The 20,822-nt window shown below is 29.6% G+C and overlaps 1 protein-coding gene across 1 annotated transcript; it reads right to left on the bottom strand.

Annotated features, from left to right (window-relative positions):
• Positions 1-10,148: 10,148 nt before the first annotated feature.
• On the bottom strand, positions 10,149-14,352 carry LOC118051803 (calcium-dependent protein kinase 32). The gene is made up of 8 exons (XM_035062530.2): positions 13,283-14,352; positions 12,381-12,504; positions 12,083-12,226; positions 11,784-11,936; positions 11,520-11,635; positions 11,178-11,345; positions 10,827-11,057; positions 10,149-10,531 (listed from the first exon to the last, which is right to left on the bottom strand). Exons 1-8 carry the CDS (start codon positions 13,787-13,789, stop codon positions 10,376-10,378), a joined length of 1,599 nt encoding a protein of 532 aa, XP_034918421.1. The 5' UTR covers positions 13,790-14,352; the 3' UTR covers positions 10,149-10,375.
• Between the last annotated feature and the right edge of the window lie 6,470 nt (positions 14,353-20,822).

Here is a 20,822-nt window from a genome sequence, read left to right as displayed (position 1 = left end):
GCGGTTGTTTTTTAAAATATTTTTTATTTTGAAATACATCAAAATAATTTTTTTATTTTAAAAAAATTATTTTTAATATCAGCACATCAAAATCATCTAAAGACACTAAAAAATATATTAATTTAAATAAAAAAATAATTTTTAAAAAAAAATACTTTTAAAACAAACAAAACTTAGTTTATCTTGCACTAAATTTTCTTGAGATGCTATTTTCATCTGCTTCATGTATTGTTTGTTTAATTGTGGAATAATTGCAATTAAAAAAGATAAAATACTTAAACTATACGGTATAAAAATTTGAACATATATCAACATCCCACTGTCTAATAGAAAATTGATACACATGGATTTTTTTTGTTGTAAAGATTACCCCTAGTAAAAGAAAAGTTTTGATAAAATAACACTGTTTGAAAAAGATTTGATGAAATAATATAGTTGGATTATATCACACTTCAAAAACATGATATTTATTAAATATCGTTATTTCTAAAAGAGACAAGATAATTGTTGCACTTAAAAATAATGATGTTTAATAAATATCACTCTTTTGAAGTGCAACATTGTCAAACTCCAATCTTTTGCCTTAATCGGTCAATCGATTAGATCTAATTGTATTGATCGGTTGATCGTTTTGCACAAAACCATAATTTTATGAAGTTTTTTTTCAAAATATATGTTATGAGCTGAAGTTATCTTTATCAAATTTGTAAACTAAAAATTAGACTTTAGTTAAAATTTTAAAAAATTATTGCTCACATATTAATGGGTGATTCTAAGCAGTCAGGTGTGATTTTGCAATTATTAGATGAGTACATGCTCAAAACAAATTATGTGGATAACCTAGTGGATGTATTTATGGACCAGTGAAACAGGTCCAGGCTCAAGAAGAGATTTGATCATGCTAGATCAGAATAACAACTCAAAAGATTATAACATTTGATCCGACTATTAGATCACATTTAAATTTTTATAGGAGTTTCTAAAGATCATTTTCTCTATTATAGGTATTATGTCGCTACGTAAACTGCCAGATCTTTAGATATCAAAATTTTTGTTAGGTCAGGTCCCTTGGTTTTGGCAATTTTAAGATTTTTCTTGTTATTTTTGGAACCGATCGACTAGTTTCATTGATCATTACAAACCGATTGATTGGTTGAGCTAGAAATGACATAGTTTAACTATATCACGCTATAAAAAATAACACATTTTGATTATATCACGCTATAAAAAATAGCATAATTTGACCATATCACACTACAAAAACCCAATATTTACTAAATATTATTATTACTACGAATTGCGTCACTATTATGTTGCACTTAAAAATAACAAGATGTACAAAGTATCATACATTGATATTTCACTTAAATGTATTTTTTGCTTCAACATCAATTCCTTGTTTTTAGAGAGTGTTTGGGAACAAACCGTGTTCCCACAAAATTCAATTTTTTTTTAATTAAAATTTAATATGATTTGTATGTTTTGGATTGTTTTGAGATGTTAATATTAAAAATAATTTTTTAAAAAATAAAAAAATTATTAACATGTATTTCAGCACGAAAAATTATTTGAAAAGCAACCACTACTATACTCTCAAAACACGCTTTTAATTTTTTATTTTGTGCGTGCTTGTGTGAGAGTAACGGAATAGCTCATATCCTTGACGTGCGTCAAAATGTGGACGCCGGAATCTGGATTTCGGAACCAGCACGGTGGTAATGGTAGATTGGCTATGTATTTGGCAAGATTTGAAACTTGTGAGATGATGTAATAACTAGGCTTTTACGAAGGAGACCATAGGCTTTTCGCTTTCTGTAAAGGAGATAATATATCATGTGATTTGTTGCATCTTTTAGCCTTTTGCTGGTCAAATTAAGCGGGTAGAATTTAGCCAGGCAGCTCTCCAATAGCCTGCAAGGGAGCATCAATTTCATCGGCCTAATTCACAGTACTAATCTTGACTATGTGAGAGAAGAAATCCATGAATTTGGACGTGGACGGTCCACATATCGAATATGCCACCCACCTCACATGCGCATCTTTTTATTATTATTATTATTTGTTTTTATGTTTTAAAAGTTTTTTTAATTAATTTTTTAATTATTTTAAATTAAATAATGTTTTGATATTTTTAAATTATTTTAATATATAAATATTAAAAATAATTTTAAAAATAAAAAATATTATTTCAATTTTTTTTATTATTATCGGGTGTGAATATTTATTAATGGGCTCGCCTAATTCAGAGCTCCTATGGTTTGAGACTGCCATCCATTTGTCTAAAGTCAAGAAAGCTTGAAGATGACATTAGATGGCCATTCGAAAAAAAGTACATAAACAAAAGCAGAGTACTTGTTTATGCTAAATAGATCCCAAATGATGGGATTTATAGATGCTCACATGAACACTCACACAACCTTTTGATGAGAAATCGCCAGCACAAGATGTCATTATTCTACTGTACTGAGCGAAGCATGTAATAATTGAGGGTTAGTTGGTGTTTGAGAGTGTTTTACTTTTCAAATAGCTTTTCGTGCGGAAAAACATGTCAATAATATTTTTTATTTTTTAAAAATTATTTTTGATATCAGCACATCAAAACGATCCAAAAAATACAAACTGCACTCAATTTTTAACAAAAAATTAAAATTAAATTTTTTTCAAAAATTTGACCGCAATGCTTAATGGACACTAATTTTCTACATGAATAATAAACTAACTAAGTTGATATATATTTTAAAAAATTATTTGATTAATAACTTTATCTTGTAATTCAAGTATTTAGTGCGAGGGTTAAAGTCGAGGTTATAAATTTAAGCGGTGAGTAATTTATCATATATATAAAAAATCCTAGGTCAATTAAGTGGGTTTGGTTGGTTAGTAGGCCTTGCATGTCCGGCCTATTATTGATGGGTGGTGTTTAGACTTATAATTTTAGAACCTGATTTGGTGACGAGCCCAGTTTAAAATCTGGGTTCTGAGTTTTAAAACCATGATTAGATTTAATCCATTTTTATATTTTATTTTTCTTTGATTTTTTTTTTGGCACTCAAAATACAATTACTAGATTCATTTATTCATTTGGTTTTGATATATTTTTTAAATACTGTTTTAAATTTTTATTCGAATTTAATAATTTCTTTTTTAATTATTATGTATATGATACAAAAATAATAATGCTAATAATAAATTGTTCATAAAAATTCAATTTTTTAATAAATTAAATAGATTTTGAATATGATTTTATTACATTTATGATTTTTATAGCTTTCAATCAGATAAAAAATATGAAAATATTGTTTTGATATTTGTTAAATTGTTTTAACAATCATAAAATTTATATTTTTTAAAATAGAAACACTGATTTCAATTAAAAACTTTAAGTTTATTAAGATAAGATAGTTAATAAAATATAAAGAAAATTCAAAACAATTTTAATTTTTAATTTAATAACAATAAAAAAAATTCTCAAATATCTTTTTAGGAAATTTAAGCCTCTCGTTGAAAAATTATGACAGGTGATATTACTTGGTCGATGTAGCTTTCATACGAGGGGCTCACGAGGCTGTCGTCTTCATACTTGTGACATGCACAGAAAATATCTGCGTCAAGTTAGGCCGCTTGCCAAAGATTATAGACACTACTTCATGTGGCTACGAATTAAAGCTCTTTAATTTTTAGCACATATCTGTTTTTTTTTTCTTTTTTTTTTTAAAAAAAAGACTACGGTTTGTTCATTCCTATTGGCCTTTACTACCTTCCAACATTTTTCAACATTAAAAGGGTTTTTGGTTTTTTCTAAAAATATTAAAATATAAAATAGTTATTTTTTAAAGTGTTTTTTTTATTTAAAATTATATTAAAATAATATTTTTAGATTTTAAAAAATTACTTTTGATATTAGCACATCAAAATGATATGAAAATATATAAAAATTAATTTAAAAAATTATTTTTTTTAAAATACTTTTAAAATTTAAAAACAAACAATCCACATAACACATTTTTTAAGATTCTGTCTTCATGCATGACTTTGCAAGATGGCTTGGTTGCTTTTGAAATTAGGAGTGCTTGAAAAGGACATACCGATTGTAAGTATATTTTAACTCTTCAAGGGAAAAATATTCAAGGCATGAATAATATAATGGACCCTATAGATTGATTAATAATTGATTTGGAAATAACCGATTTATTCGGACATTAATTGCATTCATACACTCTATTCTAGACATTTCGGACACTTTCGAGGGGGTGACCTAACGTTTTGTACGTGACACAAGGCCATGGCCTGCTTGTGCCCTAACAACGTGTCCTCATTTTAAGATGTACCTTAAAATGATGAAAGAGATTGATCTAGAAGGGCAGAGGATATGAATCCATATATCACAGCTCACCATCAAACAATCAAGACAAAATTGAGTGGCAGGTAAGGTAGGACCCGTACAATCCACGGGTAAGGTTGTGCCATCTTTATTAGCATGAAAATGATGGGGGTAATTTGTAAATAAATTAAGAAAAAAAATATTTATTTTACATTAAAAATAATTTTTTAAAAAATATTTATAAATATAAGTGTTTATTATATAGTAAATTAAATGAAAGTCACATTCGAATGTATTATTATAGTAGGAATGATATATTGTTTTTTGAATTATTATAATTAATTTTGATATTTATGATTATTAAGATAAAATTAAATAATAATTATTTAATTTAATTTAAAATTATTTAGCTGCTATAATATTTTATTATTATATTTTAAATCTATATAAACTTGTTAGTGTATATAAAAAATTATACAAAACAAACGTATTTATTTAGATATTATTATTTTATGTATATTTTTTTAAAATTCAAGTCAAAGGAGAACGCTGTCAATCACCTTCTCTCTCTATCTATATATTATTCTGCCCTGTCCATTTCAAAAAAATTTATTAATAAAATTAAAGACAAATACAAAATAAGAGGACACATTTAAAAAAATTTCTACGTCATAAATTGAGTTATGCAAGGGAAGAAAATTATTTCTTTTTTGTCTTTTTATACTATAGTGATTTGAATTTACCTATATAACATCACGTGTCAATTAATAAAAATCAAGGTTATAACATTAATGTTATTAAAAATTTATATGTTTGTGAATTTTAAAGTTTGTAAAATTAGTTAAGGTATGTGTAAGCTGATCTGGATATTCATGTTAATAAAAAAAAATTAAAATTATTAAATCATAAATAAATTAAGATTAAAAAAATATTTCACAATCCATCTAAACTACTATAAATAAGTAAAATAAAATTTATCTAAACTCAATAAATAACATGTCATGTACAAGATCAATAAAGAAGGTCTTTCATTTATTCTCTTATTCTGTAGTTATTTTAACAAACAAAATACTTATAAATCTTAAACAATTATGTTTTGAATTTGAGATTTTTTTTCAAACCTGATGCATATTGATTTAATTTCCTCAAATATCTCAATAATAAAAAAAAAAACAGACCCATTAGATGTATAATTCTAAGAATTTCAAAATTATAAAATAAAATAAAAACACAAGAAACTTTTATTCACAGACTAGTTTAGCAAATATGCAGTTTATGGATGAGATTTTTCATGATTCCCGTCTCATTTTTCCTCGAAAGATTCACCGATGCAAATGGCATAGAAGCGGATGATTCTGATGGGTTAGCTCAATAGCCTTGCCCTGGGTTTGATGGATATTTCTTGACCCAGTTTCAGATGGGCCAAAGTGAGGGTGAAATGTAATTTTCAGGCACGGCATAGATTTCGTTCTATGAAATATAACAAGTCTTTCTTGTTCATCAAATATGAGTCCGGAAACTATGGCTAATTAGTATACACGGGTGGGTTCAATTAAGGATTTGTCTCCCAATTTATCATTTTTATTATAATAATATTCATAATTTTAAGCATCTCAATAACTGAAATTGATGGTGTTTTAATTGTAAATTAAATTATTTTATGCGTAAATTATTATATGTATGCTGCTTCTTCTTTTTTAATATATATACACATACTTTGGTATTTCTCCCTTGTAAGATGCAAGAATATTGGAACACAGTTAAGAAAATGAGTCGGGTTTTTATTCTATTTTTCCAAAAATATATTATATTCTAACATCTAATAAAAACAAGGAATTATACAATATTTTCTTCAGAAAAAAAACGTCACTTGTATATCGAAATATGAGTTTTCTAAGGCCTAGGCATGCGATTGTTTGTTTTGGTGTAAAAATAACAATCCTGGTATAGAGAAGCTTAAGGGGAGAAGCAATAAAAATGAAACAATTTAGCAGTACAATATGTTAATTCTCTCTCGATTTCTTTTCAAACTCTCCCATCTGTTAAGGAAGATCTTTAACGATTAATATCGGAGCACATATTTACCACCAAGTTTGGACCCTGCAATGGAGGCTGGCTGGGTTTACCACCGCGTCTATACCCTACAGTCAGGCTGAGAAATGAGTTGTCGCGGCTCCGATCGAAGGCCCAAGGAGAGGTTGCTGAGGTTGTCCCATAACAGCCGAGGAAGGAGCTTATGAAGGAGTTTGCAAGTGTAAGAGAGAGCCTCGTCCCTCGAGCTAGCTTTTGAGAGGAGATGGACACGACCACTGAAAAATAAGGATTTTCACGTTATATATTCAACAAACAAAATACTTGTGAATCTTCATGGGGTCATTTTCATGTAAAATCCCACCACTCCAACATTCTAAGCAATTATGTTTTGAATTTCAACCTTTTTTCTCAAACCTGCATATGAACTTAATTTCCTCAAATAGCTCAATATATGAAAAAAAAGAAAAATAAGGCTCGTAATAAATTAGATGTATCATTGTAGGAATTTCAAAATTATAAAAAAAACGCAGAAGAAACTTTTTATTATAGAATAATCTAGCAAATATGCGGGTCATATTTATTTATATTCATCACATGCCACATATTCTATTCATATTAAACACACCTACATGGCAGTTTATGAATGAGATTTTCATGATTCCGGTCTAATTTTATTTTGTTCATTTGTGTGATTTTCTATATTACTTTTCCCTGAAAGATTCACCAATGTAAATGGTATGTTAAACACACCTATATTTTGTTTTGTTTGGAATAACTGGTATATTTTGTATCATTAAAAAAAAAAAAACCCATACCAAATTTCTTTTATTCTAAATTTCTTCTATTCTAAATTTCTCGGTTAAAATTCGGTTGAGATAATTTGGTTTCTTTCTAATTTCGTGAATAGTATTTTTTTTTAAAATTTATATTTTTTTCTTCTAATTTCAGTTATCCTTTACACTTTATTTATCAAAGACTGAATTTCATAATTTATTATGGATTACTTTTTTGTGGTTATTTTAGTCTCATGATCCATGTCACGAGTTTGACAAATTAACTTTGTTAACTCGAGTTTTTTTGTCTATTATTTTAATTGATTTCTTTTTAAGTTTCATCACTCAACATCTAATTGAATATGAATTGGGTTTTTTTATTTGTTTCGATTTATTTTTTATGAAATTATCTTAGTCTCATGATTTAAGTTATCAAATTTTGCAAATTAACCTACCTGTTTTATTTGAGGTTATCATGGTCTTGTGACTTAAATTGTGAATTTAAAAGGTTAAATTGAGTTAACTAAGGATTTAAATATGTTACCATCTTAATAAATTTTTTTTTAAAAAATATCATCTAAAATTTTATTTTAATTAAACTATGCTTTTATCAATCCCTCAGCTACTCCAAAATTAAAATATATTCGTTACAATTAAAAAAAAAACATGCCGTTGATAGAAGCAGCTGATTCTCATGGGCATACATGGGTTAGCTCAATAACTTTGCCCCGGGTTTGATGGATATTTGCTGACCCAATTTGAAATGGGCCAAAGTGTGTGGAAAATGTAATCTCAAATAGGCCAAGTCTTTCTTGGTCATCAAATGAGTCCAAAAACAAAGGCTAATTAGGGTGCCATAAAAAAAATTGTCCCACAATTTATCATTTTTCTTATAATAATATTCATAGTTTTAAGCAATTCAATAATTGAAATTGATGGTGATTTAATCGTAAATTAAATTATTGTTCCGAGACCTATATTTTCCTAGCCATCAATGTCTTGTCGAAAAACAAAGTAAAATAAAGAAAAGATGTTTGATCTGAGTTATTTTATGCGTAAATTATTACATGTATACTGCTTTTTTAAAAAATAAAATAAAATAATTAAAAATTTAATTTGATATTTTTTTCCTTGCACTCGGTTAAAAAAAAGGAGCCATCCTTTGCGTTGACATTAGCTCCATGACTCGGTTAATTTGATATTGCAAGACACAGTCGAAAACGAACCAATTTAACTTCAACAAGCTTTTTCTTCAAAAACAAGTTCTACGTAGAATTGTGAGATCTTGTCCCAGGGAGCACCGTTCTCTCCTTCACCCTCAAATGGGCTAGTTGGGCCGTAAGCCTTAATTTAGCCACTAAAAAGAAGGGTCCAGGAGCACGTCACAAACACAAAGAAACCTCCTTTATCTTCTGTTTAAAATAAATAAATAAATAATCTTCTTTTTTTATAGACTAATTAAAGGAATGTCATGTCGTCTTTATGTCCATCACATATCACAGTCACATTTATGAGATGTGCCTTAAACCTTTGTTTAGTCTCTAAACGCAGTCTAAACAGTGTTTTATAAAAGTTTAATTTTTTTATTTTTAATTATATATATTAATATTAAATTTTCTTAAAATGGAGTGGTAATAGGTTTTTAACTTTTTAATGGCTCATTTTATATAGTTACATATGTGTCGGTGATAATTTTTATCTTTAAGGAGTACAACACTCCAAATACTTATTACTGGTATCAATTTAAAATATACGCTGTTTATTGATAAAATTATTAAAATAGATAAATTTTAGTTGTCTAACAACTTGAATCTGTTTTTATGTCCAAATATCCGTATTTTTCTTGAGCATAATGTGCCCTAATTGTATACTAATTATGACTTTAGTATCATTACCTAGCCATTAATATCATCTTGATATTTCATGGATTTGAATTAGTACACAAAATTAACTTATTTTAATTTAGTTTCCTTCTAAAAATCACGCACACAAAAAAATTCAATAAGTCTGATTTTGTCAAAATCCCCAAATTGATTTAATTCTAACATAAAAATATAATAATTTGCAGTAAGAGAAGCTCTAAGTCATATTCATGTATTAATTACAGCCATACGTTATCTTGCTCTTCGTCACAGCATTTGTACGGTAGGTATAGCATGTAGAGTTCGTAGGCTTTATTAGCCTAACCCTAACATAACTGTTATAACGGGTAAAAAAAAACTGCTTTGTTTGTTCAACCACTTTATTGTACCTAGTGAGCGTCGGCAGGAATTTACTTTTGTCTTATAAAAGAAAGGGGATGGAAAACAGCATACACGTCACACGCAAATATGAAAATTAAATTCTTTTTTGAAAAACAAAACCTAAAAGAATCAGGTTTCGTTGTACATAAAAAATTATTTAATTTTGGATTTTAGAATGGTATAACGATGTTTTTCTCCTTTTCAAATGAAATAAAATAGTTATTGAGGGTAATATAATTTTCTTATAAAGTTCATTAGTTATTGTCATATTAATTTATAATAATTTGATCATTTTATATTTTTAAAGCATGTAAAATGATTAAATTATTTTTAAAATAAAATTTATTTAACTGATGCTTAGAAGTTTTTTTTTAATTTTTATTTTTTAAATACATTAAAATAATTAAATTACTCTTAAAAAAAAAATCAGCATTCAGAGGCTTTTTTTTTTTTTTTTTCTGGTGTTCTTAGTTATAATCAAGTTAATTGAGATGTAATCCTTGACTTCGTTGACCCCTTCGTTCCTAGACAACGCTTGTAACTTACTGTCCTTTAGTTTGATGTCAACGATTTTGTTTTCCCTTCTCTTTCTAAATCAATGTGAAAGAATGGGTTGAGAGATTAGAGGTGCAATTTGCAAAGAAAGAACATATCGACCATGGTGTTGGTATGCACAGAGAATATAGATGCAATTTGCAAAGAAAATGCCCCTTGAAGCGTTTTGTAACATGGAAATAAAGATTCACATGTTTAAATTTACACCCAACAATTGCTAGATGATGAATTTGATAATGGTATTAACAGTTTAACACTATTTACAACACAGCTCCTTCGATCTCTCACCACCGCTTCTTTTCTCATCACTCACACAACAAACAAATAAAACATTGAACACCAAAAAACCACAACTAGGGCACAGGTCCTAGTTAAATATATAGATTTTTAAAATAATAAAATAAGATATGGGGAAAAGACACAGGTTATACAGTTTAATTCTTGTTGAGTCATCTACCCTCACTGGTCACTTTTAATGATCCATCCTTCATTAGTTTCAGGCTCAGGTTGTTGAACCGCTCTCGTGAATACTGCCTTGATGCTTTCCGCCAATCTGTGCCGGCCTTCATCATTGCGGCAAACTCCTCGTAACTTATTTTTCCATCCTGCAAGTTCACAGAAGGGGGCTCGGGTTAGATTCCATGCATGGCAAGGGGAATAAGCACCGATGGTTATCGGAAGCATTACTAGTTTACACAGACATTTCCGGGTTTCATTAGAAAGTTTCAAGAAAGGAACACATTGATCATTGCTTGCAGGCATGATACAAGTTTTCTTTTTTAATAAAAGAAAGATGATATATACAGGTGTATGCAGAGGACTCGATTTCCATCAAATGTAAAACATGCAAGCCGTTTATAGATCCAGGAAAAAAACACAATTGAAAGAAAAAAGACTGACCTTATCTGTGTCCACATCATGAATTATAGCATTAATAACGTCTTCATTACTTCCATCAACTTCATCAGCCAAGGCATCTCTTAGCTCATCGATTTCTATGTGCCCACTTTGGTTTTGATCAAAGAATTCGAAGGCTTTGCGAAGGTGCTCGTCATTCCCCATCTTTCTCAGGTGAACAGTAATAGCCACAAATTCTCCATAGTCAAGATAGCCATCTCGATCTGCATCACCCTGTTCAAGAAAACTTGTTAAGTTCATGGCATAAAATGGCAGTTGATGGTGTAGAGGTTCCTTTTTCCCATTCAAGATCAATGTGTAAAAAGGTAGAATACCTAAATTTTGATGACTTACCACTTCCATTAAAATTTGAAGATCAGTCTCAGGGACCTGTTGGCCAAGTTTTTGTAATCCAACTCTTAGCTCATCAATGTTAATCTTGCCCTTGTTGCCAGTATCCATCAGTTGGAATCCCTCCTTTATGCCAGCAACTTCCTCCACTGACAAATGCTCAGCTATAACCTGTTAATTTGACAACGCAAAGAATGGAAGATAATGTAAGAGAGACAGAATTTGGACTAAAATAAATACGAAATCCAAACAATATAAAGAGGCAAAACCAAGCTTCCTTGAACTGTTAAGGAAAAAATAATCACTATATTACTTATTCTATCCAGCAAATGCTTAAGACATTACCCTCAGAGCTCTTTTCTTGAGTTTGTTCATAACAGAAAATTGCTTGAGCCTTGTTCTTACTGTTTCACCTAAAGAAACATTAGGAGCCTTCTTTGCATTCTGCAACCAAGGGTGATCTGCATTTCAAGAACAAGCAACTTAGAAGACCTGTGTTTCCATGAATTTCATTTTGGGAATTTCCCAAGCAATTGCATCAAATTATCCAAACAATAAAAGATCCAAAAGCATAAGACAACAATTCCATTAATTAGTAATGAACATTACCTAGCACTTGCTGTGCTGTAAGCCGGCGCTTTGGGTCAGGATCAAGCATCTTTCTCACAAGGTCTTTGGCATTTTCAGAAACTTTGGGCCAGGGATCCCTCTTGAAGTCAATAACTGACCTGATAATTGCTTGTGCAACTCCCTGTTCAGTTTCTGCAGTGGAGGCAGAGTTTTTATTAGTGGAAAATACCTATACCGGCATATCATGCATGTATAACTAGGAATTGTTCCTGAGCACCTAATGAAAACAATAATTATGCATAAAGTCGGATTTTCTTTAACAAAAACAAAATACCAACCTGCCCAGAAGGGTGGAACACCACACAGTAAGATATAAAGTATTACACCAGCACTCCAGACATCCACTTCTGGGCCATAATTCCTCTTTAGCACTTCAGGAGCCATGTAGTATGGACTTCCGACAATCTCAGTAAATCTTTCACCTGGAGAAAGTAAACCCTCAGCTAATGAACATAGAAGGATGAAAGCTAAAAAGCAGAAATGCAAAATGAAATGCGTTCGTTTGTAAGACCAAAAAAAAGAACATGAAGAAAGAGACCAAATTGCACTAGGTGATAGATAACAATAAGACATTACCAGGTTTGAAAAACACTGACAATCCAAAATCAATTGCCTTCAAAGGTGCATTCTCCTTCTTGTTTCCGAACAAAAAATTCTCGGGTTTTAGATCCCTATGCATCACCCCATATTCGTGGCATATCTGCAACATGACAAACCATATCTCAGAAGCATTAGGACACGGCTAATTGAATATAATGTGTGCAAGATGGGAGGAATGGTGTCGTTTTAGGAATAGTATGCTGTATGATAAAAAGGAAGGAAATCCCAACAAGCCTTTCCATTGATTTTGGACAACACATAAGTTAATACCAAGAGGTTAACATTTTTGAGCAAATGAATTATTTTACAGTCAAATCTTCATTGTTAGCAAAAGAGTTTCGAAACAGTGGTGAGAAATCAAATTAAGAAAAGAGGAAACTGAAAAAACCAAGAGGTAATCAAACATTTAGGTACTAACTACACAGTTACTCACGAAGCTAATGACAAGTGTGTCAGGGGAGGAATCAAGATATGATGAACCCTAGAGGTTACTCAAAGTAAGCAGCAGTAAGCACAAGAAGCCAGGGCAAAAGGAGGAAATCAACGGAGAGAATCCACACGGTAAAAAATAAAATTTTCAGATCACCAGAATCAATATCTGCCACATCTACTCATCAAGACAAACTATCCCATAATTCTACCAGACAGTATGCACCAATCACTCCCAGGAGATTAACTTTTTACCAACAACCTATGGGTCCTAGGCTTCCATACACCAAGTATAAAACCATATTTCCTCAGCACTCAAATAGCACCAAGCACCATTTCAAGATCCAAAAGCAAAATTCAGGCACAAGCGTTTACAATCAACACATGGAATAGATTCGACTCTGAATTTTTTTTTTTTTATAAAAAAAACCCACAATAGTGTTTCTTACCTGAACAACCTCCACAATGGTCTTCGTAACAGCAGCAGCAGCCCTCTCAGTGTAGTGTCCTCTAGCCACAATCCTATCAAACAACTCTCCTCCTTCACACAACTCCATCACCAAATGAACTGCACTATCATCCTCATAAGTATCCTTCAAGGTCACAAGATTAGGATGCTGAGGCATATGTTTCATGATCTCCACTTCTCTCCTCACATCCTCTATATCAACAGCTGTCCTTAACTTCTTTTTAGAGATAGATTTGCAAGCAAAATTCTCACCAGTCTCCCTATCAGTACACAAGTATGTGATTCCAAATTCACCCCTGCCTAGTTCTCTGCCAAGTTCATATCTTTGCTCAATTTCCTTTCCCGTTGGATCTCTTAACACAATCAGCTTGTGATTCGTGCCTCCATTATGGTGCCCAAAATCTAAGGCAAATGGGTTTTGTTTCTTCTTGTGCTTCTTTTTCTCATGATCAGGGATTCCTGGTGGTGTTACACAACAATTACCCATGATTCAAAAAAACAAAAGAAAAATTATAAAGAGGATGTTTCTTCTGTCCCTTTGTGGGGTACTTGAATTTCAAGGGGAAAAAAAAACGGAATTGGATGATTAGATCAATCGAAATCTGATCTTTAGACAAAAACAGGAAAGGGTATTTGAAATTAGCCTGGAAGATACAAACTTCAGCTACAAATGATCAAATCTCTCAACAGAATTTGAACCAAAAAACAAAGGATAAAGCTTGATTCATGAAGAAAATCTTGATTTCCAAACAAGCTGTTGCCTTTCAAGGAAAAATAGATCAAGAAAGAAAATTTATAAGGATTTCAAGACAAGAAACGAAGGGTGTAATATATTCACGGGACGGTAGGGGAAGGTAATGCGGTTGATAAGAGGAATTTATTTGCAAGGCAACATCCAATATTGTTTCTTTTTATATACAAACTAAGAACTCTTTCAACAAAACAACACGGGATTGGATTTGATTGGTTCAAAGAGAAGAACAAAAAAGTCAAACCTCTTTACCATCTGATGCACAACTACACTTCCCTTCCCATCTCTTTCCTTGATCTCTCTTGACAATTTTATATCACTACAAGTCCCCGAGAGAGATGGAAGGCTACTCTGTTGTTTTCCCAAAATATCCAAAACAAAGCTCAACTCATCCTTTTTTTGCCCTTTTCTTTTAAATACTCAATTAATTTTTTTCCTTTTATCAGTCAATTTTATTATTATTATTTTTTTAGTATAGGGGTTAGACCAAATTATACTCAACTCAACTAATTTTATGGATCATAAAATTATTCAATTATATATAAATCTTTAATAATTTTAAAAAGATTCAAATTTATAATTATTAAAAAATAAACTCAAAACATGATTAGTTAATATATTTTTTTTAGTTAATTTTATTATTATTATTATTATTATTATTTGATAGTGTAAGAGTACCAATATTTGTTAGTCTACTTGCTAAGTGAATGTATTTCCTTACTTATTAATTATAATAAACTCAATTGAAAAAACTATGTTTGATTTCGATTATTGTATAATAAGATTATTATATTTTTTAATTACTTTTTGATATGATTTTATAAGTTGATATATTTTTATTTCCAATAATAAAATAATGAGATGAAGATTTTGAAATTTCACCTTTATATTTTTTTAATTTGTTTGTTTTTGTATTTAAATTTTTTTTTCTTTAAAAAATATTTTTGAAAAAATTAATTTTTTATATATTTTCAGATATTTTAATATTTAATATTAAAAAAATTAAAATTATTATCTTAATATATTTTTAAATAAAAATCATTAAAAAAAACTATATCACAATATCAAACTTAATATCAAACAAGTCTCATCCATCAGGATTTGCACCGAATCTAGAAAAAATACGGCGCACGGTGTACTTTATTCGTGTTGTTGAAATGGAATGGTGTGAAACAAATATATGTTACGATATCACCTTGCTGTGAAATTTCAAAAATAAAATTAGGTTATTAGATCAAATGACAAAGGCATTGTTGAGAAAAGGATGGCTTTTCCCGAATGAAATGAAAATTGGATTCATGTAATAGGAAAAAGGTTTCCCATTCCTTAGCCTGAAAGATATGTGGCCATGAAATAGGGATTAAGTGGAGCAGAATTGACTGGATGGTAGAGTCGTGGAAACACCTCTTTCTTCCATATTTTGGACACGGAACAATATATTACTGCTGAAACATGGAAGAATTGAAATCTTAAATCAAAACACTATGTATGGATGGTATGAACTGCCTAAACAAGAATTCTTGAACAACGAGTAACGAGAGCGATTCCTCACTATATCAAAAAAATTTTATTAATGAAAGATGTAAATCCATTGGAAAAATAAAAAATACATATGTCGGATGAAATGATGGTTGTTGCTATCTGCTCCAATAACGAATCGTTGGTTTAACCGAAAGCATAGTATAACTAAATATCTTTTTTGTTTTTAATGGAAAACATCTAAAGCTCTATTAGAAACAAGTTGGAGATTCACCCTTTTCTTGTCCTTTTCATTATCAACATTTGGATAAAAGAAATTGTAATAATGTTAGTAGTCTAAGAAAACACTTAAAAAGGCCACAGAAAAAAAATTATATTTTTTAAAGAGTAATTAATAGTATTTTATTAGTTATTTTCTTAACCCATCTTGAAAAAAATAAAAATAAAACCCATAACTTATCAAAAAATAATAAAAATATCTCCACCTATAATATCACTAATTACTTCAATAAATAAATAAAATTGATCCAAAAACACTAAAAATGTATATATATAGTGGTGTGGGACATTATACCAAATGAAGTCAGGCTGTCGGCAACCATAATTTTGGGTGACTAGGTCTTTTTAATTTTTATATTGTCTCCTTTTTGCTAGGTTCTTGGTTTGTTAGGTTTTTGTAAGTGTTTTTTTTCTTTTAAATGCATGCATGTCCGAGTTGTTGTAGCTTGCTGTAGGTTTTTGTGAAAATGAGTTATGTCATATATATCATCTTCATGCCTGTTTATTTTACATTTCAAAAAAAAATTTATTTTTTATTAAATTTTATTTTTAATTTTTGTAATAATTTTGATGTACTGATATTAAAAATAATTTTTTAAAAATAAAAAATATTATTAATATTAATTTTAATACAAAAAAATATTTAAAAAATAATTATAACTATAATCAAAATCAAATGAAATGAAATGATACGTGTTATTCAAGAATCAATAACACCATCACCATCATCAACATTGGAAGAATCATTATGGTCACCTCGTTCATGATGAATCCCATGAGCCTTTGTGCAACACTGATCATCAAACAAGATAAAGAACGTGAAATCACGTATCATTTCACCCCATGTGATTCTCCAAGTTAATTAGGGGGAATGAAGATAACGTGGGTGGGTGCCATAAAAAATTAACTACCTTACTGCCCAGCTATTTTTTATGTTTTTTCCATGTATGGAACCTTCATCAACGTAAAAAGGGGTAAAATATACAAATTTGATTAAGGTAACTGTTAAAAAATAATATAAATTATATTTAATAATTTAAAATTTTAGGTTAAAATGGTTTCTTGATATGGTATCAGAGTCTTGATAACCAAGCAGTCACGAGTACAAAGTAATATGAATCTGTGTAAATTTCAATCCCAAATAGCTTTCACTTAAAAGAGTGTGTGTTAGATAATAATATAAATCATATCTTAAAATATCATCTAATAACTTAAGTTTTTGAATTAAGATAGTTCTTTGACAATAATTAATGCTATTATAGTATCGGTTGTTTTTTAATATTTATTTTTTTATTTAGAATTGTATCAAAATAATATTTTCAATGATATGATATTTTGAGCATTAAAGTCCAAGGATAAAGTATGTTTAGAATTTTAATTGTAATATAAAAATAATTTTATTTTCATTTACTGTGGTACATTACTTCAACTAATTTTTTTAAAATTTTGAGCTTTTTTTAAAATTAATATTTTTTGTTATTTTTAGATCGTTTTAATGGGTTGAGATCAAAAATAAATTTTTTAAAAATAAAAAATATTAATTTAATATATTTTTAAATAAAAAAATATTAAAAAAAAAAACAATCACTTCTGTTATCTAATCATCTCTCAGCTTAATCCAACATCAAAAATAAGAAACTATGTGCATTTAATTAAAATCAAGTAGGAATGTAGGTTTTTAAGATTAAAAAAAAAAAGGGGCAGAGAGCTCCTACTTCATTTTCTTAAATGACATCATTGCCCTTTTCTAATCATTGCTGGCACTGTATCTCACTTAAGAAAGATGGCTCGAGTGTTGATTATTGTCACATTGCGGGGGGTTTTCTGGGTAAGAGAAAAATGAAAAGCCATCATCTGACCTGTCCCATCTATTTGAAGTAGCTGCAAAAAAGGGTGTTTTCGTCATTGGAAATGATAACAGGAGGTCATTTTTGTCATATCAAAATGAAAAAAAAAAAATGCTCGTCGTCGTGGAATGCTCGGTCAAACTTGATAATCTTGACTTGTGGAAAGTAACGTATAGAATTTGGATTCTTTCGCGTTGCACTTTCATGTGTTAAAAAACGAGTACAATATAATTAAAAATAAAAAAGAAACACAATACATACTTATGTAATTAGCCACATTATTACCATGTTTAAATATATTACTAGTTTTTAGTACAGGGTATAGAGAGTGCAGTTGTAGTGTATTTTTTAAAAATTTTAAAATTTGTTTTTGAAAAAGCTAATTATTATTTTTTATTTTGATAAGTTAATGTTAAAAATAAAAAAAATATTATTTTAATACATTTTTAAATAAAAAATACATTAAAAAATAACCTCTATCACCTCTCAAATAGACTAACAACATCAAACTAATTTCGCTATTTTTTATGGAAAAATATTACGGCCATTCATCAATGAGTGTTTAAATTTAAAATTTTAAAAATTCTTGTCATACGTGTGAAACATTACGACGATCACTTTTTCGAGTTGGGATAGTCGGGAATGATATAAAGGGAAAGAACAAGAAAATTCTTGTTATTTATCAGTAAAAAAAAAAAATCACCACCTAATATTTTAGTTATTAATTAGGAATCCTAACTTTAGGTAAAGGGATTAATTACTTAAATAGAAGATATTAGCACATTTAATACACCTTACTTGAGGTAATTTGATATTAGAGTTCATAGAAAATAAAGTTTTTTGTTTTTAATATCACAAGCATTACTAAACTTCATTCATAAGTAAACAGTTATTTTCAAGAGTCAAATCATCAGAAAGAGTCACGAGGAAGAGCCTAGAAGATTCTATTGGCAATCAAAAACTTGTATATGGATTAAGATGCACAATAATTCTTGAAAGGTCACTCCATCTTAATACTCTTCTAGCCCAAATACATTTAACTTTGGAGTTCTTATTATAAAATGCAGTACATTAAGTTGATTGGAACACTACTTGCATTAACTATATACATGCACAATTTGCATTTCCAGTTCGAGTAATTGATACATGCACAATGTGCTGTATACAATCATGGTAAGTAAAATTAAACTTTTGAATAAGTTCGAGTTTGCTCTTAAATATAAAAAATACAATATTCTTTTTATGGCATGTATAATTCTTTTACCTCTTAGTATCAATTAATACGTTAAAAATGAGCTTCTGTATAAATTATCTATGACTATCATGTAATTACTTTGTATGTAAAATACATTACGTACTATAATATTATCATATTAATTATTAAAAAGTGTTTCATTTTCATGAACATTTTCATCATAGAATGGAATTGTTCAACAATGCTCATGAAAGTAATTGCGTTTTGAATTTGTAATCCAAGATTGATTTGTATTTAGCTAACTTTCAAGCCCAAAAGTAATTGGCTTGGTTAATTGGTTTTACAAACCTAATCTCCAATTACCAAATATAATCATTCATTCTTTTATATATATATATATATATATATATATGAACATATTATTCTAATACATCAATGGGCCCTCCTATATTTTCATAAAAAAATAATTAACACTTCCCCACGTTTCTCCTTCATAGATATTATAGATCCACCCAAGTCATTTTACCCAAAAAAAAAAAAAGAGTTACCAATATTACCGTATACTAATTTCATCTAGTAGGATTTTTTTGGTTTGTTTTGGATTTCAATGTAAGATATTTTATCGGTGGCCTCCTAAATTAGAATGATGAAACATTGCATGCAAACACTTATGATCACTTCCCTCTCGAGTTGCTGTCTCTTGGAAGACAATTCTCGGACATCCTTTCTACAACCAGCGCAAGTAGCATCATTCTTGTTGGGGTACCATGCAAAGGAGAAGACTCACTCTGAGGTGGTAAAAAGGGCTGAAGTTGGCATCATGCCAGTGTGCACCAACTTTTGAATTCTGGTTGGGGCACCAAGCAACAATGGTGGATTCTGTGCGTGAGGGGATAAAAAGCCATAAAAATTAACACTAATTTATCTCGGAGGCTTGTATTATATGGTAAATGAGATTGTTGGTTTTCACATTTTCATTTAAATATTTATGATTTCAAACCTAGGAGAGATTGACAGCCAAAAAGAATATTATATATATCAGAAAAAAAAAAGATAACACATTTAATAAAATTAGACTCAATTAGTTATAATATTTGAGAATTACTCAGACTTTAAGAATATATTCAAAAGATCTAAAGTGGGTCAAAGATGATGATGATGCATCTGATGCTTTTCATTTTTGGATAGGGAAACCAAAGCTGAAAGTACAAGAAAGAAACTTCTTTTTGACATGTCTCCCTAATTGTGTTGTTTCATGGGTTCGAGTGTGCTGGTCTTGTTTTAATTCACAGTTCATCTATTCCGGTCTAACATCTTGTACTTGGAGTACAAGGTAGGAACAAAACCTTCCTTTCCCCGATCGATTTTTGTTTTTTTTCCCCTCACCGGAGAGACCACGATTAGTACTCATGCATGCATGCTTGATAATAATTAATGTTCTTCCAGCAACACCAAATTAATCTCTATATGTGATCTCATTTTTCAAACTTGGAACATAGTTATAAAACTCCTTCTATGGCGGATCAATCTATAGCAATACGATTTGACGAATCAATTTTCAGAACTGCCAATTTGATGATCTGGTCGGGACGGAGTTTCATTTCAAACTATTTTATTTTATCACAAGAATTGTTTTCAGTTTTCTAACTATAATTAGGAGATTAAAAAGTCTCATTGACAATTTTTTTTTTTTAAATAATTACACAAAGCCTCTCAATTTATTATTATTTTTTCTTGACATCTGCCATCACATACAGTTTGTCGATTAATGATGCCCGGCAGAAAACAAGGCCGAAGAAAGACGCGGGATTCATGTTTCCAGCTGGTAATGATATTATCATACCCAACATTGCATGCACATTCATTTATCTAGAAACAAAGGAGAAGACATAAAGAAGAATAATTTTAAAGCCTTGCTGAATCCGCTTCTTAACTTTGAAGTCTACGTACGGCTGCTATCAATCACACC

The sequence above is a fragment of the Populus alba genome, chromosome 16 (assembly GCF_005239225.2).
Source record: "Populus alba chromosome 16, ASM523922v2, whole genome shotgun sequence".
Lineage (NCBI taxonomy): Eukaryota > Viridiplantae > Streptophyta > Magnoliopsida > Malpighiales > Salicaceae > Populus > Populus alba.
The sequence above is the reverse complement of the archived record's forward strand: the minus strand, read 5'-3'. Positions and strand labels throughout refer to the sequence as shown.

What these genes read in the sequence shown, in the direction of transcription:
- LOC118051803 (XM_035062530.2), bottom strand. Translation starts at nt 13,789, where the DNA reads ATGGGTAATTGTTGTGTAACACCACCAGGAATCCCTGATCATGAGAAA. An exon ending in GTCAGTGTTTTTCAAACCTG is followed by an intron (nt 12,227 to 12,380) that starts GTAATGTCTTAT and finishes TACTTTCTCCAG; the next exon opens with GTGAAAGATTTACTGAGATT. An exon ending in TGTTCCACCCTTCTGGGCAG is followed by an intron (nt 11,937 to 12,082) that starts GTTGGTATTTTG and finishes CCTCCACTGCAG; the next exon opens with AAACTGAACAGGGAGTTGCA.